Source organism: Nanorana parkeri, unplaced genomic scaffold (genome assembly GCF_000935625.1).
Source record: "Nanorana parkeri isolate BGI_ZX_2015 unplaced genomic scaffold, ASM93562v1 scaffold302, whole genome shotgun sequence".
Lineage (NCBI taxonomy): Eukaryota > Metazoa > Chordata > Amphibia > Anura > Dicroglossidae > Nanorana > Nanorana parkeri.
Genome location: NW_017306570.1, coordinates 726,535 through 753,989, shown reverse-complemented (window position 1 = coordinate 753,989; position 27,455 = coordinate 726,535). Strand labels below are relative to the sequence as shown.

Here is a 27,455-nt window from a genome sequence, read left to right as displayed (position 1 = left end):
CCCGACGAGCTGTTCACTGTCAGAATTGTTCCTTTGTTAGCACACATATAGAAGTTCTGATGTCTGATATCATTTTCTTTCTCTTTTTCAGTCGAGTAGTTTTGCCATGCTCCGTAGAAGAGGTAAGTTATTCTTCCACCTCTCCACCTTTCATTTTTATTGTGGGTACGTTTCGTGTATTGTGTTTTTTGTTTTTCAGACTTTGACTGTTCTGATTTCAGCTATGAAAACTCCCATAGAACTGCAGTTTTCACACTTAGAGGGAGCTACGCAGATTAATTATTCTGAGTTGGTAAAGCTCTCCTCCCATACACAGTTTGGAGTTGCTTCTGAATCGGACAACATTTTAGCTGTGGGTGGCCCTGTAAGCACCACCCGTAGCTGATAGGGAAATTATTGGCGAACGGGACTACATTCTATAAGTGGTGTGATTGACTTTCTCTCGTTCAGCTCCAGGACTGAACATGAGACATTGTGCTGTGTCTGGCCAGCTTTAGTCTTCTAACTACTGTGACTGCACTTAAACTGCAGTATGCTGTATTTTATGTCCCCCTGGGCTTAACTCTGTGTTATGAATGAGCAATTAACTATTCCTCTATATACTGTACAAAGTTTACTATCTATAGCAGATTCATCAGAATACTATTGTTCAGGCATATGGTTCATAAGCATTCATATATGCCCTTAAAGTTACCCTGAACTCAGGATTTAAATCTTAACAATGCATTCCAGTACCCTATTAACAAAAATGTGGCTAATTTGTACATGACACTGTTGTAGATCCTCAAATCATCTCTGAATTGGTGCTGACACTGTCCTTCCTTCTGGAGGGTGCCTACTTTTGTTCCCCATGGTCCCTGTATGTGTGTTGTAAAAGTAGCTACTGCCCCAAACTCGCTCCTGTGATGGACTACAGTCTCACATTTAGTTTACTAATTTGTATTGAGATTGCAGTCCATCACGGGAGCGAGTTTGGAGCAGTGGCTACTTTTACAACACACACACGGGGACCATGGGGAACAAAAGTAGCCACCCTCCAGAAGGAAGGACAGTGTCGGCTGTAGATCCTCAAATCATCTCTGAATTGGTGCTGAGTGATACACAAATAAGATACATTTGTGTTAACAGTTAAGATAATTGAATGTATTTTTAAGATTTAACGCCTGAGTTTAGTGTCACTTTAGGATCCAATTTTGGAGTGTATCTGAGATTTTGCGCTTAAGCTAATTGTCACGGATGCACTAGTATTCAAAATTTCAGGCAACCATTAGGCAATCATTTGTGGATTTCTCTGCATTATACTTTCTATCGTAACGGCTGCCTGTCCCATGTCTGCAGCTGGTCTTCGCTATTTAGGGCACAGGAAACTCCGGATGAGGCAGCTGTTAAATCTGTTTTTTGTTTTGCATTTATACAGTACTAGTAGTTTTATATCATTATTTGGAGTGCTTAAAGGAGAATTACCTCACTGGTCTCTCCTCCCTGTGATCAACAGCTCTTTTCAGCCACTGCACGCTCATGATTATATGCTCATGCACATCGGCTCTGTCTCTGCAGCTCTACCCCTACCTCCACGTGCCGCCCAGCGGTGCGGGCGAGGGGGCAAGGCTGAGCGGACGTCTAAAGACGCCCGCTCAGATCTAGATAGCTCCTGGCCGGCCGTTTTTTTTCGCCGGCCGGGGAGTGGTTAATTAAAGTTTATGTAAACCCAGTCCTTTTATCTCGTATAAACGTTAGTCTCATTTCAAAATCATTTTCAAATATTTTTACATTTGTAATAACATGGTGAACCTGCCTTAAAGGTTCTTATGTAGACACTTCCTATGCTAAGGTGACAACACTCTCTCCCTTTCTCCCAGTTGCACTCCAATGTTGTCGATCTGTCACTCGGGTTTCCAATGGGAAATACGATGGAGCTATAACTGGAGGGAAAAAATGTAGATAGAAAGCGGCTGCAAAAAAAAGCCCCAGGAGATGAGCAGTGATGAGATGCAACAAAGACTGTGAAAAGTTGAAGCCAGTAATTTGCTAAAATAAAAATGTTACTATTCTATGATGCACAAAGTAGCTAAACCTGCGCTTTTCCTCAATACCATGTAATGCAGCACACTTAAAATGCCATACACAACCACATTAAACATGTAATATAAAATGCATGAGGTACTATAAACCGTCTAAATACATTTATAAACACCAGAGCGGGATTCAAAGTTGACTAAATCTTCAGTCTTCAGTGAGTCATTCACATTTCCCCATATTGTGATCAGCACCACCACCAAGTATTGAACTGAGCAACTTCCCAGATAGTATGGCCTCTAAATCATAGGAGGTCGGAGTGAACTGGAGTCAAATTCTGTCAAAAGATTGATCAGACTGGCTCTACATAGGATGCACTCTTTATTCCTTATACTCGTTTCATCAAAGTATTGACTTTTTGAAATCTCCAACTTTCCTGTAGACCCAATTAGGGCTGCAACTAATGATTATTTTCATAATCGATTAGTTGGCCGAAATTTTTTTCTTTGGATTAATCAGATAAATAAAAATTAAGTAAATACCACACTTAAAGGACGTTGTCACAGGTCGGCTCTATTGATTGGCTGCATGTTTCTGCTCACTTTCCAATCTGTTCACTTTCCAATCGTCTCCCTGCAGTGAGCGGTGACTGTGGAGGGGGCGGGCACAGCTGGCTCTGCCTCTAGATAGGCAGAGCCTGCTGTCACTGACACAACTGGGTGGACCCAGACAGTATTGTCGGAATCCGTTCTGGCTGCGGCGCTCTCAGTATATAGCAGGCAATAGCCCGCTGTATACTGAGCTTTGGGTCACGGGAGGAGGTTAGTATATGTCCTCTCGTGACCCTAAAGAGAACTGTGGGGAAACACTTACCCCATAGTTCTCTTTTAAGTAGGTCTAATCAGCCCTCTCAGTTCCTCTCTAGGACTGCTTCTTGTTAAGGAGAGCTTCTCATTGGTCAGCGCTGTCAGGTGACTGTGCTGACCAATGAGTGCTAGCCATTTGCGAGCAAATTTCAAAATCCACAGTGCAGGGCTAGATGGCAGTACTAGGTATGGATAATGCACCGGCGGAGGGGAAGGAGCATTCACCGAAAGGTAAGTATAGTGGGGGTGGGATAATTCCATTTTCCCAAATTCACCTGGGAAAGTGGAATGGCCCTTTTTTAAAGACATAAAACATGAGATCTGTGCATGTACTTCAGGGATGTATTGAAATTAGTTTTTTTTTGCCCTTGCATACACTTTAATGGTGAACAGGGGATTTTTATTGTATACTACTTCTAATTCCCTAGCCTTACCCTCCAAGATTGCTTAAAGAAGAACTATGAGGTGAGTGAAAATCACTCAACCTTATAATTCGAGTTGACGTGTGACAATGAAACTGTCGCACATCGGCTCAATAGATCGGGAAGTGAGCGTCGCTTGCTCACTTTTTGATCCTGTCCCTGTAGAGAGCTGTGAAAAGTCAGCCACCGCTCCCTGCCGGGATTGCCCCCCTCTCCGATCTTCCAGCGCTGACTGGCAGAACGAGCGGTGGAGGGGGCGGGTACAGCTGGCTCTTCCTCTAGATAGGCAGAGCCTGCTGTCACTCACGCAGCTGGGTGGATCTCGACAGTAATGTCGGGATCCGTCCCGGCTGCGGCTGTCTCAGTATACCGCGAGCTGTAGCTCGCGATATACTGAGCTTCGGGTCACAGGAGGATGCTAGTTTATGTCCTCCCGTGACCGTTAGAACTATGGGGAAAAACACTTACCCCCATAGTCCTCCTTTTAAAATAAGACCTGAATTTTGAGATGGAAGTCCATTTTAATATCTAAAAAATATAATTGCAGTAATCTGAAAAACAATATCGTGCCGAGCTAATAATCATCAGGGGTCCTGATGAAGTCACGTGTTTTGACGTAACGTACGTAGGGCAGAGCTTCTGATGTCATTGCACTGAGCTGAGCTGGACGATCAGGTTTTTTTATCGCTTTGCTGCCATTTGCCCTGCTGGTCTGATCCAGCAATACCCAATGCCTGTACTGTTTACACCATTGTGAGTACGCATTTTTTATTTAATAAATTGCATTTTATTGGATGTTACGCACTATGTCCTTGTCCTTTTTCTCTTTCCACCTGGATTTATACTGGTACCTGTGATCTGAAGAGACCTTATCGCCTTTTCTGTGCATGGGCTTCCCTCCCCCATTAAGAAGGGAAAAAGCGCATTTGACCTAGCTCTGTAGGTCTACCTCCCCAGGTGAGCACTCACTTGTTGTCATCACTCACTGGGTGGAGGTGAAGGTCTGCCTGCATTGTGTGATTATCCTTACCTGAGAGTTATATGCAGATTGGCTGAGAATCATCTGAGGATTTTTTTTTGCACAATCACCACTGTTTTTGCTTTTGTTTTTTCCTTGAGACTTTTTGTCTATATTGCTTTTTTGTCTGTGTGTAGATATTTTCTATGCCTCATTTGTTTGAAGGCTCATATATGTGACTCACTTATATATGTTTCAATTTATTAGATATGTATGATTATTAGCTTGGCACAATATTGTTTTTCACATTTTTCAGATATTTAGATATATCCTTAGTGCTTGGTAGCTCTTCTTTCCACATTCAACTTACTGGCGCTGATCACCTTTTATTGTTTATTTTTAATCACAGTAATCTGTCTTTCTCTTGTCACTCAATGCTATTAGTTTACTATGTTCTTGACGTTAACATGTTTCAATGTTTGTTTCATTAGTATCAGGTTGGCCAGCTTTATTCTGTGGCTGAAGCAAGCAAAAATGAAACTGGTGGTGGTGAAGGTATTGAGGTCTTGAAAAATGAGCCGTATGAAAAAGATGGGGAAAAAGGTCAATACACACACAAAATCTACCACTTGAAGAGGTGAGATTTTCGATCATGAAGTTCACGAAGGGTTTATGGGGATGGAATGGACTTTCTGATAACGTAAGACTAGTGAACCTCTGTAAAAAAAGAAATTGTACTTAACTGACAGATTTCAGGAATATGTTTTAAAGCTAAAAGAAAAAAAGTTTTCAGTATTGGAGAATTTGCACATAGTGACCAATTCTCTTGTATTGTCTGGTATCTGATCTGCGGGATGTTTGGTATTTTGTGGGAAGCTTTATTTGCTCCTATTCTCAATATGTCTGTGAAGGTTCTCATTCATCCAGGTCATGGTATATCTGTAAAAAAAAAATGCAGAGGCAACTGGACTTGCTGTATTTTTCTTGAAGATGTTTCCCTGGTCATCTAACCAGCTTTTTCAATTCAGAATGACTTGTACAAAAAATTCTCAGGGAATAAATATGGTGAATGTCTCTCCAATCCACATAATCTGTTAGTCGCAACCAGGTGTTGATTGCATTTGCATAATTGGAGCTAGGAGGTGTTATTACTCTGCCCAGAGAGAGGTGTGTCGGTGAAACAAAACAGCAGCTACACCAGCGTATGGCACAGCATGGAAGAGCAAAACCCTCTGGTCAGGATTCGGCAGTGTACCTACATGTAAAGGAAAAAGGTCACTCCTTTGAAGACTGGTTTAAAAGAGATGTGAAAGAGGCCATTTATGTAACAATGGAGAAGCCAAGCTTGAATAGAGGTGTGGGGGAGACATCTATTGTCTGCCACATACAATGCTGTTTTAACACCTCTCTGGGCACGTTAATAACACATCCTAGACTCCAATTATGCAAATGCAATCAACACCTGGTTGCGACTAACAGATTATGTGGATTGGAGCAATATTCACCATATTTATTCCCAGAGAATTTTTGTGCAAGTCATTCTGAATCAAGAAAGCTGGTTGGATGACCAGTGAAATGTCTTCTGTTAAAAAAAAAGGCAACTGGACTTGCTGTATTTTTTTTGGATGTCCTATTCTCAAAGTAAGCATTGGTGTTTTCAAATATAATCAAAGTAGGGATGTTCAGATACCAAGTCCTGCACTTGGTACTTTTAGAGATACTTTTCCAGCTCCAAGACTAGATCAGAGAAAAACTAAAAAATTGGGAGGCAGCTGTCATTTTTAAGGAGCACACGGAGCTCCTGGGACTTTTACATCTCTGTTTTATTGTATGCTTCTTTTTTTTCATAACTATATTTTAGGGATGTACCGACACCATTTTTCTAAGTACTGATACTTGTCCAAGTACTCACAGGTACAAGTACTGATACATTTTTGTTTATTGACATGTGACAGTTTTTCTAAACCAATACAGACTAATGATTTCAGGACAGTGGTGGAGCGTCAGTCAGGTCCCAGCTGCAACCCTTGTAGTTCTCATGAAAATGCCAAGTATCGGCACTGGTATCTGAACATCCCTTGATCAAAGAGTTTTCTTGTTGTATGTTAATATCTGGTTTTTCTTTTTCAGTAAAGTCCCTGGTTTTGTAAAGTTGTTTGCTCCGGAGGGATCCCTGGTGTTTCATGAAAAAGCATGGAATGCTTATCCTTACTGTAGAACAAGTAAGCAGCTTATGATGATTTCAATTTTTTACATCATAGGAAATTGTGTAAGACTTTTTTGCAAGCTTGGCAAAGAAAGCATGTCACTGAAGGTGCAGCCATTTTATCACAAACACTCTTGGATGAATTTTAGTAACTGATGAACATTTTCTGTCCTCCTTCTCGATCTGAATAAGGGTCCGTGTGAACAGCTGTCGCTCCCTTCGAGCAGGTTTTGCATTCCTATAGGAGGGTAAAACCCATTTGAAGCAGGTGAAATCCAGATCAGAAAGAAGTCAGATAAAGGTCTTATGTGCCTGTCAATTCTGAATGGTCTCAGGAGCATCTCAAACTGATGCCGCCAACATAGGCCTTAAGGATCACAACATTTGAGATGACACCTTCAATTAGTCGGAAAGGGCAGATCCCATATGGCTACTGGAGTTCTTTTAAAGAAGATACTGTGTTTAAGATAAGGTCTTGTTAATATTCTGAAAAACTCTACCAAGCACTACTTCAGTCTAAACTGGCCACATAGCATAACTTTGGCTGAATTTCAGAAAAAAACAACCATATCTCTGTATGTGGTTTCCCCATACCTCTAAAAGTTAAAGGAAAAACCAAACAAAACATGGCCACACCTAGACCCAGCCTGTCATAGCTGTTAGTGATTGGGTTAGGCGCAGGAAAAAAATGCTGCTGGTCTGGTTTACATATTACCAGGATGAAGTATTTATTCATACTTGCAGCCTTAAAAGCGTTGTGAGAATTATTATTCTATTATTGATCCAGAAAGTGCTACAATTCAGAATTCTGCAAACATGTTTCATTAAGGCCCCATTCACACTAAGCGGATTGCCGCGCGATATCGCATGAAGTCGCCGGCCAATGATTTTCAATGGAGCTGTTTTAATGTACAGCTCCATGTCGCGGTCGCAAGTCGCGCCTGCAGGACCCTTTTTTCAGCGGATGTCGCGTAATTTTTCAATGCTGCCCAACGGTGAAGGTCGCGCTATCGTCGCTGGAACGTCGCCACCAAAGTCGTGCTATCCCGGCCGTGCGGATCCGCTCCAAAAGGTATGTCGCTCAGTGTGAATGGGGCCTTAGACTGCAGTTGTTCTTTAGCCCTTTATACTTTGTTCCCTAGTCATGTTCGAGCTGCTGATTTACTGTTTGGTAACAAGTACCAGAGAAAGCTGTGCCTGTGCCCACTCCCTGCACAGCAGCATGTTAACTTCCAGTGCAGCTTAAACAGAACAACCCGTTCATAAAGGCTTGCATGAGAACTTGGCTTTCTTTTTTTCCTGGTTCAGCTCTTAGCAGGATGAAACGTTTGGTCTTCTGCATGTTTTCTGACCAAAGCACTGTTATGCCATAAAGCATACTTTGCTCTCACAGGAAGGCTTGTTTCATATCTAATATATTAACTGAACCTTGTGTCCGTTTAACAGATACTGCTTGGCAGAATTCGGCTTTCATTATCTTTAGAACCTATTCATATTATATGTATGGGGGTCCTAATCTAGGGGATGTAAAAAGCGAAGATTATTTGTATAATGTTTTTTTTTTAGGTTTAATGCATCTGGTGTTATAAGCAGATTATTTCTAATATAGGAGAAAAGCTAAAGCAAAGCTATTATTCAGATGAAGTTGCAAGTCATTTAATGTATAGCTATTGAGCTGAGGTGCACAACCCTCTTATGCTTTTGGTTGCTTGGTCCTCTCTTGCAGACATTTGGCTGCAGGACATGTAGTTCGGTACAAATAGTAGGACATGCGGCTTGATAGAGCCGGCTACACAAAGCCATGTTAAATTCATTTGATATGGCCTTATATGCAAATGAGTAACCCTTTTGTGCCCAGGAGTCATTGATGTCTAGAGGTCAACTTTATCAGCATGTGTTGGTTAACTCAACAATCACTCTGACTGATTTCCACCTAAAAAATTGTCTTTTTTTTTCTTTTTGAGGGTCACAGGAATACTGAAAGTCAGGTTATGCGGCTTCCTACTGGAGTTTGGGACACTGGAAAACAAAAAAAGTTAAGGCAGCCCTGCCTCTGGTCTGTTTTTTTTCCTAGTGTCTGAGGAGGTTGGACGCCTTTTCCTCAAATGTGTTGAAAAAAAGTTTAATTCTATTTTTGTTGACTTTATTTTTTATTTGTTATAATTTCTTCTTTATTGACATCAGACCAGATTCTTGATGCACCTTTTTTAACCACTTGCCGGCCGTTGTAAAAAAACGACCGGCCAGGAGCTCTCTAGATCTGAGCCGGCGTCTTTAGACGTCCGCTCAGCCACGTCCCCTCATGGCGCGCACGGGAAATGCCCGATATTTGAAAACAGGCAGCGATGCCCCATTAATATACGTCAATCAAAGTACCTCAGCGCTGAATACTGAAAAATGGCCTGGCCAGGAAGGGGGTCTAAACACCTTGAAGTGGTTAATATTTTTTTTCCCTTCCACTAATTTGCACTTTGCTACTTGAACTAGTCTTTTCTTTGCAGCTATCAACTTTGAAAGCTATATTCTGCCCCTGCTGGGCTAGAAGATTGTGTAGCTAGGCTGGTATTTGCCCTTCGAGTGCTTGGCTTTGCATTGTGGAGCTTTCTGGACTTTTGTGTACTGTTCGATAGCCACAAAGCACTTTCTGGGTCCAGATCCTTGGCATAGCCTCTGTGCCCCAGCCTCTTGGGTCTCACTTAGTGAATTAGGCTGTTCCAGTTGAAACATCAGGAGCTATGTCACAATTTGCACACTTTTCAAATATCCCTCTTTAAAGAGGTCATAAGAGAGAGAAAGCTGAGAGGACATCTTCTGCTAGATGAAGTGTTGTATGTGTGCCCCATGCTCTTTTACTTGTCATTTTGTCTAGAACAAGCATCATTCTTCTCCTGCTCTTGAAGCAACATGTGGATCATCGGTCTCATTCCACTTCCTGCATACAGTGATTTGGTCACCTCGGACAATCCTGCTGCTACAAGTGTCCTCATCAAATACTCTCCTACTGGTTTTGGGGGCGTTTACCTGGTTTCCTCAAAAAGAACCAATGCCTGCAATCTACATCCACTATTATTATTATTATTATTATTCCTATTCCATTCACATTGGAGGCTTGTTTAGCTCTGTTGGGTGAAACCAAAGCTTTCCTCAAGGCCTTCGTGTGCACTGTGGACTGTTTGTCTATTTGTGCCAAAATATTAGAGCAGTTTATGCGTAGAGCCTCTGACCCTTCTGGTTTTTCAACTCAAAAGATGCCCAGGACCCCTGTTTATAATTTCAGATTCAGAATCCCAACAGTCTACATTTTTGAACGACTCATATTTTCAAAGGGTGGTTGCTAACCTGGTGGATGAAGTAAGGACTACCCTGCATTTAGAGGATCAGCCTGCTCCTTTACACCTAGGGTCTTTTAGAGCTCTCATAGCTGAAAATAACCTTCTGTTACACCCTCTGTTTAAGCTATTCCTCTGATGAGTGGAAACTCCCTGGAGGCCCCTCCAGACAATGTGCAAGAGCTTTTCTCCTTTCATAGGGGATTCATTGCTTAGTCTCCCCAGCATAGATGCTGTGACTCTTTTTCCTTGTATTGGTGATTTACTTTGATTAGTGAAACTGTCACTAGGGGTTACATCTTTTGAAGAGGACCTTTCCATTTGCCAAGGGTAATCAAATGTTTTATTGACCGTTTGGAACAAATTTCTGGAGCTTGATGTTTTTGCTGTGACAGTCTGTTGCAAGCATATAAGCTTGTTTCTCACAGATTACTGATGTCCGTTCACATGTATAGGGCACTTTGGCTACATGCTTGGGACACCAAAGAGCATTTTACCTGTTTGTCTTTTGAAGGAACCCGCCTCCTCGGACCTGCTCTTGATACCATCATTAGCAATGCCACTGGTGGGATTGCCTCAACCCAGGAGTAGAGTGGAAAGGGTGAAACAGCACTGTTTGCCCTAATGAAGGAACCCTGTGTGGTTCTGAAATGTTGGCTCCTTAAACACTTGTGGCATGCTTTTTTTTGAATAAAAGAACACCTGGATTTATTCCACTCCTTGTGTACTGGTGATCTTCATTGCTCAATCTGTTTAAATGACTTTAGTGTGCTTACTGTGTCCCCAGTTATGAATGAATAAGAAGTGCTCTACATTACTTCCTGTTCATTCATGATTGTGGATATGGTAACTGATACTATCTCCACTGCTTATGAATGGGCAGGAGCACTCGGTATAGAGGCTTACTGTTCATTCATAACAGGAGCTGCCCAAAAAAAAGATTCTCAATTTCTTTCTATTTTAAAAGGCAAATTTCAAAGGGTCTGTTTAGACCCCTAATATTTCCCTAGAGACCCTAAAAGTAAAGTTAAAAAAAGAAAAATTTAAATAATTTAAAATTTTTAAAAAGATTGGAAAAAAGTAATTTTCTGTTTCGGCCTGAGAAAATTATCTTTGGTTTCGGTCTGAAAATTATATTTCAGTATCTATCTCTCTCTCTCTCTATCTCTCTCTCTATCTCTCTCTCTATCTCTCTCTCTATCTCTCTCTCTCTCTATCTCTCTCTCTATCTCTCTCTCTATCTATCTCTCTCTCTCTCTATCTCTCTCTCTCTCTATCTCTCTCTCTATCTCTCTCTCTATCTATCTCTCTCTCTATCTCTATCTCTCTCTCTCTATCTCTCCAGAGATAGATATATCTAGAGAGATAGATATATCTAGAGAGATAGATATATCTAGAGAGATAGATATATCTAGAGAGATAGAGATATCTATATGTATGTTCCTACCTTACTGTTGTATTTCAGCTTACTATTTCTTAGATGTAGATCTCATCTGTACAAGACTTTATCACTAACCTAGAATAAAAGGGCTGATGAAGTCTTCTAGCTGTAGTATGACATCACTGATTTCCATACTCTCTGGATTGGTGACTCAGAAAAGAACTGAAGCCAGGCGGCCTGCTCAATGCCCAGGCGATTAGCATTTTCAGGAGGAGATGAGCAATAGCAGCCCCTTATATTGCTTTAGAAATGATTTACTAGCAAATAACCCTTAACTTAATCTCTAACAATAAATTAATCCTAAATTACCTTGCTTACCTAATTTGGTACCCTAACTGTTGGCGCTGAAAGGCAGCACTGCTCTGAAAGCTCTGTGCCAAAAGCTACTGATTATGAAATATCACTTTTTTTTTTTCTTTAGGCTTAAACTGTAACCAGTATGGTATGAAATAATGACATATGTTCTTTTTTTTTTTTTCCCCCTCCCCACTGTGTATATTCCAACTGATTATTTTCCAGTTGTAACGGTGAGTACCTACCAGTTTATTTCCTTCTAAACAAAAATTAAAATGGTGTGTGTACATTATGTGAACTGTGTGAGCATTTTTAAAACTAAAATTCAATTTCTGAATCATACATTGAAGGGCACAGGATGAGATAATTTTGGTAATGTTGCTACCTTCAGGAGATTGGACAGTCGCAAACAAAGCTTTGAGACAGTCTATATAGGGGTAGCCAAACTCCGGCCCTCCAGCTGTGGTGAAACTACAAATCCCATGATGCAGCTCTCTCCGGGAGTCATGTTTGTGGCTGTGAGAATCTTGCAATGTCTCATGGGATTTGTAGTTCCACCACAGCTGGAGAGCCAGAGTTTGGCTACCCCTGGTCTAGTATAACCCATCCCTCTTCCATCATGCTCCAGTTAGCTAGTGTTCTAGGAGAACGGATAATGGATCTTACGGATTCTGTGCAAGCCCTTGGGCACTGCCATATCTGTGCTGGCTGTTTCCTGGTTGTCTCTGCATGTTTGAGCCATTTTCAGGTGCATGTGGACCTCTTTGTTTTCCTACCATCGTCTGACATTTACCTTTGACTCCCTGCTGCCTTACAATGACTTGGGCACGGACAGCATTAAACCTTCTTGCTCCAGTAATGTTTTTAGGAGAACCCCTTATGGGAAATCACTCACTTGAATATTTGGTATGGCAGAGATTCTGGAGGCTTTACCAGCTTATTAACCAATACCAGTCCTGTGGGTGGCTTGCAGTGTACCCCCTAAGTGATCTTACACTGGTAGCCCAGATCACTGTCCCACTGTTTGAGTCGCAGTCCTCCTCAGAATCCTCCTTTTAGCTTCTTTAAACTTGGCTCCCGCCTCTGTTTTGTACAGGGAGGAATTCTGTGCTATTATATCTGCGTCTAAGGCAGGGGCGTAACCAGAAATCACAGGGCCACATAGCAACATTTTGTATGGGGCCCCGTGATTTCTAGTTATACCCCTTGCAGAGCCCACTCGAGATCCCACCTGAGGGTGACCCTGCAGAGCCCACCATAGAATCTTTATGGTGGGCTCTGCAGGGTCACCTTCAGGTGGGTTGGTCGCACTCCTTACCTCCTCCGTTGGCCGGGCCCGCCTCCTCCACTACCGGTGACGTCGGAGGCTCGCGACGTTGATAGAACACCGGGTCCAGCCTGCTCCCCCGCTGCTGCTGGCTCTCATTGGGTCGCTATGGTGATTGTTACGCCACTGGTCTAAGGTGAAAACCTCAGCTATCTTGGCAGACTCATGCCCTATCCTCCAGAGTCTCTCTGAGTCTCTTATGGCTGCAACTGCTTCTACATAGTAATCTAAGGATGAAGAGGAAAATGGCCTGACCTTGTTTGAGGCATTGGTACACGAGGCTTCTGTCCGCTGACATAACTGCTAAACATAAGGATATAATTGCGGTCTTTACTGATGCAGTACGCAAGTGTTTAGATTTAGAACAACCTATGTCGGCTATGCCTAAAGTTACCAGCTTGGGTTCTCTTAAAAGTCCCCAGCCCTGTTTAAAGCCTTTCCCATGCACTCTAGTGCAGCCTGTTTTTTTTTTATGGTGATTAGCCTAATCCAGATGAGGTGTTTACGCCTCCAAAGTGCTTTGCACAGCAATATCCTGTTAAGGAGAGATTCCTTAAAAAGTGGGTTGTCCCTCTAGTGGATAAGGCCATTTGCCTTTGCCTTTGTCTTAACAAGACTGTAAACACTGGGATAGCCCCTACAGGGACAGTCAAGAAATTTCACTTGCAATCGTGACCATGTCCCTTCGCCAGACCTTGGCCATCTAGTCCGAGGCTTGGGTTACTGGATCTATCCTAACTGATCCTTCTGTCCTACAACAATTGGAGTTCAATTCAATGGAGGGGGTACTCTATTGTGATGATGGGCTAGCGAATAGTCTACTCTCAATATCCAGCATAGGTCTCCTTTCGGTACATCTGCGAACTTCCGAATCTTTGAGCAAGTTGTCCTCGCAATTAGGAGGATGCCCCCGCTTGTCAGAGTGGGGGGGACGTCTGTTGCCATTTGCAGCCACCTGGTCCCAGGACATTTCAGATACTTGACCCAAAACATGGTTTTTATGGGCTACAGGCTAGAGTTTTAATTTCCAACCTCCTTCATTTTGTCAAACATGCTAACTTCCCCATGATGGCAATGGCTTATGTCAACCATTAGATAACAACTAGAAGTCTCGCAGTTTAAAAAGAAGCCGATCAGATTCTGGCTTGTGCAGAACTTCATGTCCCAACCCAGTCTGCTATGCACATCTCATTCATAGAAAAATGACCAGTGAACTTCCTCAGTCATCACGGTCTGAACTTGGGAGAAGGTCTCCTAACCATCAAGGTATTTCAAGACATCTGTAGCATGTGGATGACACCAGACGTGGATCTCCTCGCTTCCAGGTCCAACAACAAACTGAGCAACTTTGTCTCCAGATCCAGGGATCCTCTAGCTTGATTCAACCTGATCTATGCCTTTCCTCGGCTGCCCCATAGGATCAAGTTGGAGGGCATTCTAGTAATTCTCATTGTACTGAACTGGCCCAGGAGGATGTTGTACTCTGTCCTCATCAGACTTCTGGCAGACTTTCTGTGGACCCTCCCAGATCATTCAGATCCTCTGTACAAAGGACCGGTTTACCATCCTTATTCTTTATCGTTGGCTTCAATGTCCTGCCTGTTGAAGCCTAGGTCTTGAATGATAGGTGTTCCTCATTATCAGCTCTGCAAAGTGAGTTTTAGTTGGCTACCTTAACTTGTAGAGAACCATGTCTTTTTGATACAAACAACATTTTTTATGAGACTTAAGGCCTTATTCTGTCCCTTTTCAATGTATGATTAAGAAAATAAGATTTTCGACTTGCTGTGAAATCCTTTTTCTTGGAATAGTTTAGAGGACACAGGCTCAGCCCCTCTGTTCTTATTATCCACTACTACTATTGCTTTGCTACAAAACTGGAGACTGGTGAAAGGTGGGATGAGTCTTACAGCTTTGTTTGCGAGTGTCCAATCTCCTGAATGCAGCAGCATAACCCAATGTACCAGAATTGCTTCATTCTCTTTTCCTTGTGTTGTGGAAATTTTACTAGGATATGTTTTTTAGTGTATTGTAATGTTTTGTCATTAGTCTCTCAGTGTCTCGGTTTAAATAGACGCTGGAGGTTAATCCATTGGAGGAGATATCTTATGCGCGGCGGAGCAGTGTCTTCTTGGCGAATGTATGGACGCCGGCTGGGGCCCCCCGTGCAATGCATGGGTTTATTGGCTTGCGTGGATACATTTGTTTGGAACGCAGTATATGAAAGGAACGTACGTTTGTTCTCTCTGGTGTGCCTGATCAACACGCTTGAGATAATATAACGTTATCCCTGTGAATGAGCGCGCATGAGAATCATAGTAACGTTATGTGGCATTGATCACTGAGCAAAGCTGGATAAAGTCACTCCGGTGGTGATAGATTATTCTACTACATGTGATTGTTCTACTAAGGTGTTTTGTATACTGGCTATGTATTGAGGAAGTGCTTGTTAACATCACTTCCTGATTTGCTGGTTGTTGAAATCATCTGTTGGTTTTTCCATCACTTCCTGTCTTGCTGTTTTGAGACACCCCTTTCTGTCTGACATCACTTCCTGTCTCGCTGTTTGAGACACCCCTTCCTTTCTGACATCACTTCCTGTTGGGCAGGTATAAACAATAAACATACCTGCGCTCAGGTCTCTAAGCATGGGATTATCTAGCAAGCAGCATCTGTCTCCTGACTCTACATGACTCTGTGCAAGGGGATACTTCCAGTCTAACGGGGGAAATTCTTTGCGTTTGGCGCAGCTTAATGCGACATGGATTTGTGCGTTGAACCAAGTGAATTTCCATAACACTTGGTGTACCCCATGTTATGTGTTGTAACATAAGCACTGTAAAAAGTTTTTTTTTTAAATGTGACCACTTGTTAAAACCATGTAAATATTTCCTTCTGATGGCCGTAGTGTACAGATAGGGTGATAATTTTTAAGATGATCATTTAATTTGCAATAGGTTTATTCATTATGTTTTGAAAAGAAGCTAAGGTGTACAGAATAGAGATACTGGGAATAAAGGTTTGTCTGTCCCCCTGGTGCAAAATATCAACAATAGAATATAGTTAAAATAACAGATTTTCTTGAGCACCTATATTGTAACATATGACATTTTTATAGTAACTTATATTAAAAGCATGCTAACAAAAACCTTGGTAGGGGCCAGCACACTATATCTTCAGGATGTGAATGCAAGTAAAGAAAAGGTGGCTTCCATCTGGCTGCAGACAGCCCTCTGTATGTCAGCAGTCATAATAATATGAATACAGCAAGTCTGTGTAGGCAGCATGTACTTGTATGAATGTTTTATATTCGGAAGGAAATAAATGTCATGGAAGGGGGATTTATCAAACCTGGAGCAGACAAAATCTGGAGCAGCTGTGCATGGCAACCAATCAGCTTAGCTTAACTCTGAATTTTCAAATCTTAACTGAACAAACTGAAGAGAGTAGCTGACTGGTTGCCATGGGCAACTGCTCTAGATTATGTCTGCTTCAGTTTCGATAAATTCCCCTTTTATAATACTCCAACAGTCCTTATGACGGCCATCTTTAGACTTATTTCACACTCCCGCTGTTGTCTCCTTGCTTAGATTGGATCTCCTGTGAAGTCTGTGTGTTGGAAATGTATTTTAATGGTTCTGCAGGTTAATTGTATTGCATTTTTGTTTTCTTAGAATGAGTATATGAAAGAAGACTTTTTCATTAAAATTGAAACTTGGCACAAACCAGACATGGGGACGCAAGACAATGTGAGTAGGTTGACTTTTTATTTAGGTTTCCTGTCAGTCAGCAAAGTTGAAGTTGCTTCATACTCCACTAAAGGAGTAGGAAACATTATTAAATCTGCATTATTCTAATGTTTATTGTTTAACTCTTCTACCAAAAAAGGGTATGCTTTGTGTTCTGCCACTTGACATTTATTGCGGTGGCGCTGGAGTACATGTTCTACTTGGATTTCCTTTATTGGGAAAGGAGCTGTTGCTCTCTCCTTCCTCCTTTGGAAACCAATCATGAATGTGCTTTCTCTTCACCTTCAAACAAAAATGCTAGCTTAGTACTCTCTGGTTCCACCAGAAAAGTGCTTGATGGGAGATGGGGAGAATTAAAGTGACATTAAATCCTCAGATTATTTAACATAAACCAATACTGTAATGTGTGCCTTACTGTAATCCATGGTAGTTTCCCTTCTTTGCTGCTCTTCCTTTTAAATCTGTATCTCTTCTCATGCTTGGGGAGAACTTCCCTTTGCAGCTGACTGCCTCTTCCTGTAGTGCTGGCTCAGGTTGTGAACCTACACACAGACACCATGTATCCATTCCAGAGACAAGGCAGTCTGCTGCAAAACAGAAGTTCTGCCCAGCATGAGAAGAGATACAGCAAAGAGCAGCAAAGAGAAGGGAAACAACCATGGATTACAGTAAGGCACACATTACAGTATTATTTTATGTTAAAAAATCTGAGGGTTTAATGTCACTTTAATAGGCATAATCCCATATTTGCAGGATTCTTAATGCTGCTTCTGTGCCAACACATTGTTTTCTAGGTCAGTCATTGTGTCTGCTTGCTCTTGCATTCTCCCTAAATCCATCCACCCCTGGCCTGCTCTATTTCCTTGTGTTCACTTGTAACAGAACCAACTTTAAGACCTAAGAATGTTGATAATGAAAGTGGATTAAAATAGAACTGAATTAATACTTAAAGGCACATGCTTATATACTTGGTTTAGTTGGATTGATGGGTAATCGGGGGGGTGTTATATCAAAAAGATGAAGGCAAATGCTGATTAATCTCTGGGACTGGGGATACAGAAGTCTATTCCCCTATCTTGCTGCTGTCAGCAGTAGAAGCTGGTAGAGGTTTTCCTTTTTGACAATGCTCCCCCTTTCTATAATCTAAACAAAATTAGACTTCCTTTGCTTATGGTGCAATCAGTGCATTTCTTTGAGGTGAGGATTTTCATGCATTACGGACGTAGAGTATATCCTAATGAATAATACACTAGCCTTTTTTCCCAGAAAGTGTGTTGCCTTAATGTCCTGTATGATACTGTGAATCTATTGTTCGTGAAATAATGAAATACTGAACTCATTACTTTTAAAGATATCTCAATATCTTTAATGTGTAACATGTGGAACTTCTTCCAGGTACATGGTCTAGATCCCAATGTGTGGAAAACTGTTGAAGTGGTCCATATTGATATTGCAGACCGAAACCAAGTAGAACCTGGCGTAAGTTGCTCTTTATTCTTTTAGGTTTTGCAATATTTTACATAACTCAATCGTAGCTTCAGAAATGTACTGTTTACATACAGGGAAGTGGAAGCAACATATAAAATGGAAAATATAGTTTTTCACTTTTAGTAAACCCCCATTTTTCAAAGTGCAGCCTGCCTAGTAAAATACGTACCTTCTTACCTGCCCCCATGATCTTCACTGTACGGTGCTGCCTGGAGCTGCACAGCCTTACCCAGGAAAAAAATCCTTGTTGGCTCTTCATTCTAAGCCTTGACCCTATTAATTTCTATGGGCGGCCCAAACTCCACTGGACAGCTGGAGACCGCCATGAAAACAGCTCATTTACTAAAAGCAAAATTGTCTTTTGAACTCTCATGTGATGTTTCCAGTATTTTATAGACTCCCTGTGTATAAACCAGCAGATTTCTGTAGCTGCAATTTCATTAAATGGACATTATTAAAAGTAAAGTTGCCCTTTTAAGTCCGTGTTTTTTTTTTACATGCTCATCCTACCAGCAGTCATGGGCAGGCTAACAGCTGTCAGCATATCATTGTTTATCTCTCTGTGATTTACTGAGCAAGTTTCTGCAAGGGACAGCATGTGCGAACACGGGTCTATTGGACATTGGTGCTGTCACATGCTGTATTCTCCACAAGCCCTTTAGTGGAAATCTACGTACGTAGGTTACACATGGTACGAATTTCGGCCGGTACCTGATGAACCGGACAAAATGTGCACAGTAGATGGTGCTGTCGGCACCCTTCTGCCCCGGATCAGCTGATCAAAGGAGCAAATTGGAAAATTCTTAGCCAAACTGAGCTGGCAGCCAATCAGCTGCTAGGTCCGTTTGGGTATTATGACAGCGGGGGATTTGTCCAACGCCCTTAAGTGTTGCTGGAGGAATCTGTTATCATTTTTTTTTTTCTTTTTTTTCTGTTCAGCCTGTGGATTGAATGAAAGAGACACGTGTATAAACGACTTTAGAGATGGTGACAAATGTTAGTCAGCTCATGATGTGAAGGCTTCCATGTTGGGATATCCTAATCTTTAAGGCTTAAAGGTGTTCCTCACCTTGCTATTATCGTTCGGAAATCAGATGCAATCGGGTTTTCGTATGATAATCAGCCAGTTGTTGGAAAGTGAACAACCACAATTGCTGTACTCCTGGCCGAATTTTCTCGATCGGTCAAGCTGTAAAACCTTTTTCAAATCGTAAGAAAATCGATGGATTAGTGGCGATGAATTAATTAGAAAAAAAATTGCAACGTGCGCAAACAAAAATATGTTCCGTCCGTCAAAATTCGGTGAGTTAGTATTGCTAACGAACGATTTCTGAAATGACGTTGGTCTGTGCCTGATGGGCTACTTGAGCTAGAATCGAAGAGGGTTCTTTGCAGCAGCGAAAATTCCTGAACAATAATCACAAGGAGCATGGCCAGCTTTATAGAGATTGTTAGGCTGGGCACACACCTTACAACCATCGCAAGACTTTTGTCTTGCGATGGTTGAAGGTACTTAAAAAAACGTACGATCTGCCTATCTTGCATAGGCAGATCGTACTTGTGATGATCGCAAGCCACGCCCCGTGAGGGACGGGCTTCCGATGACTGCAATGCCGAACGGGCAGTGTGCGCTTGCGCACACCGGCCCGTCCGGCTTTTATCGTACGATTATCGTAAGGTGTGTGGGCACCCTTACTCTTAAAGTGAGATGTATATGGTCAACTGCTATTGTGCAGTAAATGTCAGAAGTGTGTTAACCTCTTGCCGTCCGCCCGTAGTAGAAAAACGGACAGACGGCACTGCTGCATTGGCGGGTTGCCGCATTTTTTTTCTGCTCGCGCCCGCCCCCTACCGGGCACGCATGGGCAGAAAAGGCCCGTCCAATGCATAAAAAGTTGGGTAATAATAAATGTTTTATCATTTAATATAGGGGAAACTGTTTTTTTTGTTTTTGTTTTTAAATTTCGGTGATTTTTCCTTTTTAATATAGTAAAAAAATAAAAACCCCAGTGGTGAATAAATACCACCAAAAGAAAGCTCTGTCTGTCCCCCAAAAAAGGGTATAAAATTCATTTCAGTGCAGCGCTGCATGACGGAATAAATGTCAGTCAAAGTACCGCAGCGCTGAATACTGAAAAATGGCCTGGCCAGGAAGGGGGTTTAACACCGCGGATGTCAACTGGTTAAGGAGCACCTCAATATGTGGGTTTTAGCAACTTAAGTCAACAAAGAGCAACCAGTGTTTAAATTGCAGGGGCATCTGTAAAAAAAAAAAACCCCCAGCAGAATTATTTAATATATCAAATAATATGCGTGATAATCTGCACTGAGCAAGAAGAAAATGACTTGCAAGTCGACACTTTCACAGCACCTCTGCGTGTCAGTTTGAACATAAAGTGCTTTCATAAGCTTTACAAAGTTTGTGTTAGTGCTGCCATTAATACATTTCTTACATCCATGGCCAGTGTATGAAAATGTGGATCCTTGAGCAACAAATTATTCTGGCCTGGTAAATAATTTTTACCATAGTTTTAGATTACATTTGTAGAATGCCTTCAACCCTTGGTGTCTTTTGCCAACTGTTAAACATGCTAGGGAATATGTAATTATCTCTACAGCCAACATGTGGGAGTCATTACATCTAATAATTGCACTGCATCATCATCCAATGGCCGTAGCATGTTGAGGCTATTAACCAGGACCAGGTGCACCTTATGGTACAAATACCATTCCTTTATTCCAGGACCATAATGACCCATTCACATTGCAAAATTCAAGGGTGGCTTTGTGCCCCATGATGAACTAAAATTTGCCTTTCATGGGCTCACAATCACCTTCATCCAATCTAAACATTGTTGAACTTTCAATAATATTCTGAAAGGCGATTTGAGAAGTAATTTCCACCATATTGATCTCTCAAGTAACTAATGGCTTCGATTCTTGAATGGTGCAGCATATCGCAACACATACTGTAGTTTAGGATTCAACTGTCCCAGCATACTAAGGAGGATTAAAGCTGCTCTGAAAGCAAAGGTTTTTTGTTTTTTTTCAGGTCCTTGATATTAATATATTAGATGTTTCTATCTTTTGTGTATCCCTGTAGTTTTAATATGTCAAAATAACATGTTTCATGCAGTGAAGCTGGCATATAAACATCACACTAAGTGTCAAGCTGTTTGAGTCTTAGCTGTGCATTTCAGGGTAAAGTACACTGCTCATGTGACAAAGTAAATGGCAACGCATATCTTAAATGCATGTTTTTTTTTCATGCTTCACATGTAGATTTTGGAGAAGGATTACAACACTCATGAGATGCAGATAGCTTATTTCTAGGATGTGTTAGTGATTTTGGAGAAGTCTGTTACAAGCATAGTAGTGTTGTCACATCTCCCATAATTGGGAGTTATAGTATAAATCTGGTCCTGACAACCACCAGTCAGATTTAAAGTTACTTTGTGAGTTTAAGTGCGATAGGCGTCAGAGAAAAGTTGCAGGCACAGGTTTTAGGAAGTACACTCTTAGTGCATTCTGAATTATGCTGAAGTGGATTAAATAGGACTCGGCTTAAGGTAAAGCTAGTGGATATTATGAGTTTAGCACCATTGCCCTTTTTGCTGGCTAGCATTAATGCCTTTCTCATTGGACGCACTTGTTGCTGAGAATTGGTCTTTAATTTGGTCTTCGGTGCGACTTACTACCCCTATGTGGGCAAGAAAGTTGCCTTCCTGAGGAACTGGTACAGATGTTTTTTGGATTCTTTGACAATTCACCAGCGTGTCGGGGTAATTAGAGTTAAAAAAATAAAAAAAATTTAAAATGTTCATTTAACATCTTAAAAATATTAAGAAACATCCAAAATGTCTTGTCCTCTATGCTGCTAAGATTCCTAATGGAGCAGCAAAGGCCCCTGTGAGGGAATCCATGTAGACAAAGACTGCAAGTTCTAGCCATTTCCCACTCTGTCCAATCTAAAATTAAAGATTTGGCTAGAGCTGGACTTCAGGCTTTTGAAAGTTTTTTTGGCAGGTTATCTATAAACCTTTAAATGTCCTTTACATTGACTAGCTTGTCAATTACATTTACTGGCCCTTTTAAGTAAGTCAAATATGTATTCTATATGCCCTTTTGGTTTATTGTATTTCTCTGTATCTTAAAATGTGTTTTCTATCTATAATTTCCTATCCTTCCTCTGCTACTGAAATACCAGTATGACGCGTGTGTGTGTGTGTGTGTGTGTGTGTGTGGTTTTTGTTCTCTGATAATGAGTTTTCTTGGCTCAAGCATTGTACGTACAAGTAGTACTTTCATCCGAAGTGACACATTAGCCCTGTTGCATTTTTAACCTACTTCAGAAGCTCAAACTGTTTGTACAGCACAGTGCTGTGTGGTGGACGCTCTTTTTTTTTTTTCTTTCATGGGTTGCAGAATTAGCCTCCAGATATCCTCGGAGCTGAAGATTCGAGTGGGTTCCAGCTGTCATCCCCCAGAGTATTTTAACAGAACTAATGAGATGAGAAGTGTACAGCTGGTGGCAAACAAAATAAACCACAAGCCAAAGGCTCGCCTACAGTGGCTTTGCTTTCCCTGTGGGATCCTAAAGAGATTGCATGCTAACAAAGCCAGAAGGCTGTCTCCTTCCACACTATTGCTCATTTGCAGCTGTAATTGGGAGCTGGGCATTGTATTGCTGTACTGGATTGTGTCTTGTATTGTGCATTTTTGTAAAATCTAAATGCAGGGATTTAAGTATAATGATGAAATTAAAAGCATTTTATTTATAAACTGGTATTGTGTTTTTGTAAATGATTACAGGGGGAAGCAAATGGTCTTGTTGATGCTGCTTTTTGGTAACTATTTGTATAACATGAATAATGATAGACTGAGTTTTATAGGTCTAATTTTTCTGTTGTCTGCTTTTTCTGGCATAAACATTTATGGCACTGTCCACACTTCAGTTATCAGTGGCTGAAGACCCATCCATTGTCTTCTTTTAAAGAGACCTCTGACCAGAATAGATGACATAATGTAAAAGGAGTTGAAGCTGAACTCCAGGCAGCTATAAAGAAACATTTAATGTCCTTTTGTATTCATAAAAAGCATTAAATGAATTTAGAAATGCAAAATACAGTAAACTCCCAGTTATCTGGTACTCATGGGAAGTGGTAGATCCTGGATAACCTTAGTTTCTGGTTGTTTGAGAGTTCCTATTAACTCTCAAGCAAGGCCCCTTTTATCTGCTGGCTAGATTCTGCTATTGGCTATTTCAAATTGCCATAGCCAATAGCAGGCTGCCTATTGCACACGGCCACTGCCCGTTGTTTACATTCACCTGCCAGCTAAGAAATCTAGCCATCAGCTACAGCAAGATGTATATGGAGAATTAAATAAATTTAGTTGCCAACTATTTTTTTTAGTGCGCACATGCCTATCAAGCAACCTACAAAGAAAATTGAGGATGTAATACTCTCAAGCAACCAAAAAAAAAAATGACCTAATACGTCTTCCCTTTTTTTTTGGTTGCTTGAGAGTTCTGGTTGCTTGAATGCCGGAAAATGTTGGGGCGTTTACTGTACCTGGATTTGATATCCTGAAATCGCAGGGCTGGCTGGACAATATTACCTTCGGCAGGTAAAACTCCTCCAATATATGTATTTCAACTGTGTATTCAGCTGTTTGCCTGGAGTTCAGTTTAACCAGAAGCATCCTGTACACAAACATGATTACTATTTATCTGTCTGGGCTGAAGCATGTCCATTTGCATAAATCCTGGGTTATAGCTGCTACTGCTATCCGGTACTTTTGGGTGTGTTGGGTTGTAGTCACAAAGGGTGTTCTGACATCTCCGCGGCAAGAACCTACGGATATTTGCGGCAGGAATTCCAGGTGTCCCTGTTCAGATGCTGCCACATCTGTCAGCAGCAGTCAGCATGTGTTCACACATGATAGGTTTACATATAGTTTTGGGATGGATGATTGTCCCTGGATGCATCTACCCTACGTCCAGCAACAGTCATCTATCCCAAACTGCATGTAATCGTACCATGTGCTGACAGATGCAGCTGCTGTCGCCCTGTCATTATCTTTAATGGGTACAGCGGCTGCATCTGAACGGGGACACCTGGGATTCCTGCTACAGTAATCTCAGAATGTGGCCTTAGTGTTTCACCTGCTGGCTGCAACATCATTGTTATGTCCTGTACTGACTCTGTGGCAGACGGGAGGAACATCTGACACACCTGGAAGTTTTAGAAGCTGTGGTCTAGTTGTGCAAGAGAATGAACAATGGACTCGCCACCTGGCAGACGGGGTTCTGCTGGTTAAAACGTTTTGTACTAGCAAAAGGGTTTGATATGGAGGATGCCCTGTTATGGAAATTTCAATACATTTTGGAAATGACGTGGCTAAGCCCTTGTCGCCAGGAGTCTTAGAATATAACTACTAATAACTTGCTCTTCAAATTACCATCTTCCTTGGAGTTATGAAATTCCCTTCTTGTCCCTAGATGCTCTTTACCATCCCAAGGCCAGTTACACCTGACTCCCTCATCCTGTTCTAGTTGGCGTGTGTTTGTAAAATTACATTGACACCTGTATAACTAAAAAAAGAAGCATATAAATGTTCTTGCTGCTATTCTTTTGTTATACAGACTTGAACAAAATGGGGCCAGTTAGCTTATTCATCCCATGCGGTCTGATTGCCTGCTCTGGGCATCAGCCTTCCTTAATTTTTTTTAATTCATCAGTTCCCAGAAGTCTCAAAGAAGCAGCATACTTTACTACAGCAGTGTAACATGGTTGAAGTCTTATCGTGTGTGTGTATATAAAAGGAATGCAGTTATGTTTTCTTCATAAACCTCTGATTCTATTTTATATGGAGCATTCACCCTAACCTCAGTATTGTAATGCTTGTTTTGTAGGATTACAAAGCGGATGAAGACCCTGCAATGTTTCAGTCTATTAAAACAAAAAGGGGACCCCTGGGACCTAATTGGAAGGTAACTGGACACATTTTGCCTTTGCTTAGAGGTGTGTGTATTGGCATAGCCGTGGAATCATGTAGAACCTCCTGTTTGAATATTCTGTAACTAAATTCATGTCCAGCTAATAGTAGTATAATTGATGAGCAATATTGAGGAGATATGTGTGAAACTATTTCTTCTGGGGAAGAGCCATTTCAGATATTCCATTGACCATGGTTATTATAGCCCCAGTAAATTCAAGGCACATATGAAAGAAAACAGTTGGTGTGCTAATGAATTCAGTTGTGTCAATTAAAACAATTATAGGGATTTCTAAATGTGACCAAATTCCTGAATGTTTTATTAGCTTGTAATCTCCTGTACAGCGTACTTAGACAGGGAGAGGCAGTGCCTGAACTCGGAAAATGTTGTTGGCCAAGATGGTCAGGTGTCGGAAGTAGGTCAGCACTGGCAACCTCCAGTGACATGGACTCAACGTGGTGCTAGAAAATGTGCAGTTCCTGCATATGTATTTACCACACATTTATGCAAAAATCCCTGCCACCTCCTCCTAATAAATGAATGGTGTGTACACAAATTAATAACTCCATAATACAGCAGAAATAAAGATTTTTTTTTTCAAACCAGGCAACAATACACAAATCTTCATTTATTATGTTTCTGTGACCATGTTCACTGTAACCATATTTTCTTTACTGATGTAAGTGAACCCATGGTTGCTGTAGCCCAGGGTTAGGCATGCAATTTAATTTTCATTGGAAACCAGAATATCATGTGCGCCTCTGCTACCTACAACACCACCACCACTGCCACAGGGTGTAATTAACAGATCACTAGGCTGTCATTTTAAAGCCTATGCCTGCCCAGCCCACCCTGTTCTGATGTTTTTGGAGAGGCCCACTAGATGTTGTTGACTGCCTCTCTCCCCATGATCAGCGTAAGTCAACCTGTGGATGTCATTATTTGAAGAAGCCTACTGCCTACCTTCTAGTGAAACCACCATCTGCAGCAGATGTGACCTGTAAAGCCCCTGCATTTCTGATGGTGCAGGAATTGGGGCTAATCTGAGGTCTATGGCACATCAGCTGAATAATAATTGTAAATTGGCACTTAAACTATATACATTTATACATTGCTAAAGCTGTTTCTTTTTAGTTTTGGTTAACACAAGGAGAGATTAGAACTCCTGTCGGGGTGTAACTGCTTTTTGTGGCTTGGAAAGACTTTCCCTCATTTTTGTCCCCGGGACAACCTTCTCACTGTACAGGGAGTGATGGATTGTCTCCAACAGCAACACAGACAGAAGTAAAAATGCTTTTCTTAATCGTACAGTACAGGACACTTTCAGGTGATTGGATGCTGGTGAACTAAATTAGAGGACAGCCTCTCCATTCTGAGAATTGGTTTGTGGCTAATTTCACTTCTACAACCTATCTGAAACGGACTCTCACCTCCACCTTGCTGCACCCAAGCAACTGAGGCAGTGATCTTACAACTTCTGGCTCTTTGCAAGCCTCAGAGACTTGTAATGTTGCTTCAGCTTTGGACTCTGAATTAGGCACTGGCGCTTGGTACAACAATGCAACGAGGTGCAGTTAGCAGCAGGGTGCTCTACAGGTCCAGGGCTATGGTCCACCTGTCTGGTAGAGCCCTGTCCCCTCCCCCAATTGGTGTCCCTGGACCCAGAGACCCTGTCTTCGTTCATGGAGGGGTGGATGGTGTGATTCCAGGCCTGGAAGCAGTGTGACACTGGAAATCGTGCGTCGCAGACATGGGGTGCAGAGTTCTGTTGCAGCAGCTATGCAGTGCTGCAGCACATCCAGGGGTGGATGAGCCCCACCCAGAGAAGTGGTTACCTAGTTTCCCCTCAGGCTTCGGCAGCCATTTTTGAGCACCTGCCCTTTTCAAGAGACATACACAGCCTGCTCTACCTCTTGGCCCTGGGATTCAGCTTAGGCCATCACTGGGTATCCAGGAGCCTTTAGTTGTGTGGCACAGGTTGGCTGCAACCCTTCTGCTCCACAGCAAAGTCATGAGTACCCTCAAAGAATCCCCTCACCACAATAATGGATGCCAGGCACAATGGAAATGGGACTGAGCGGCAGGCCAGCACAGAATAAGAGTAATTTTTGGCTTCCAAGGCAGAACTTATGGAGAAGGTCTCTATTCTGATAAGAACTGCTGGAAGCAAAGGGCGTAAGCGCCCTCAGTCAGTGTCCCCCACCATGTCGCTTGCAGTCTCGACCAATGCAAAACTTTTATTTCTGGAGGAGGGAGAGGATGGTGAGGAATGGGAGCGGGGGTTGTCTGGTTTTCCTCCAGCGAGAGACCCCCTAACTCAGTCAGCCATGATTTCTCCCAGGCCTAAAATAATACCTAG

At 41.8% G+C, this 27,455-nt stretch overlaps 1 protein-coding gene across 2 annotated transcripts in view; it reads left to right on the top strand.

Annotated features, from left to right (window-relative positions):
• The window catches only part of PITPNB (phosphatidylinositol transfer protein beta), a 54,993-nt gene that overhangs the window by 12,309 nt on the left and 15,229 nt on the right, over positions 1-27,455 (top strand). For both annotated transcript variants that reach the window (XM_018557777.1, XM_018557778.1), the window contains exons 2-8: positions 92-122; positions 4,754-4,899; positions 6,393-6,484; positions 11,758-11,765; positions 16,534-16,608; positions 18,004-18,087; positions 25,013-25,090. In XM_018557777.1, the coding sequence (XP_018413279.1) occupies positions 92-122; positions 4,754-4,899; positions 6,393-6,484; positions 11,758-11,765; positions 16,534-16,608; positions 18,004-18,087; positions 25,013-25,090 (514 nt within the window). The remainder of the gene's footprint in view (positions 1-91; positions 123-4,753; positions 4,900-6,392; positions 6,485-11,757; positions 11,766-16,533; positions 16,609-18,003; positions 18,088-25,012; positions 25,091-27,455) is intronic.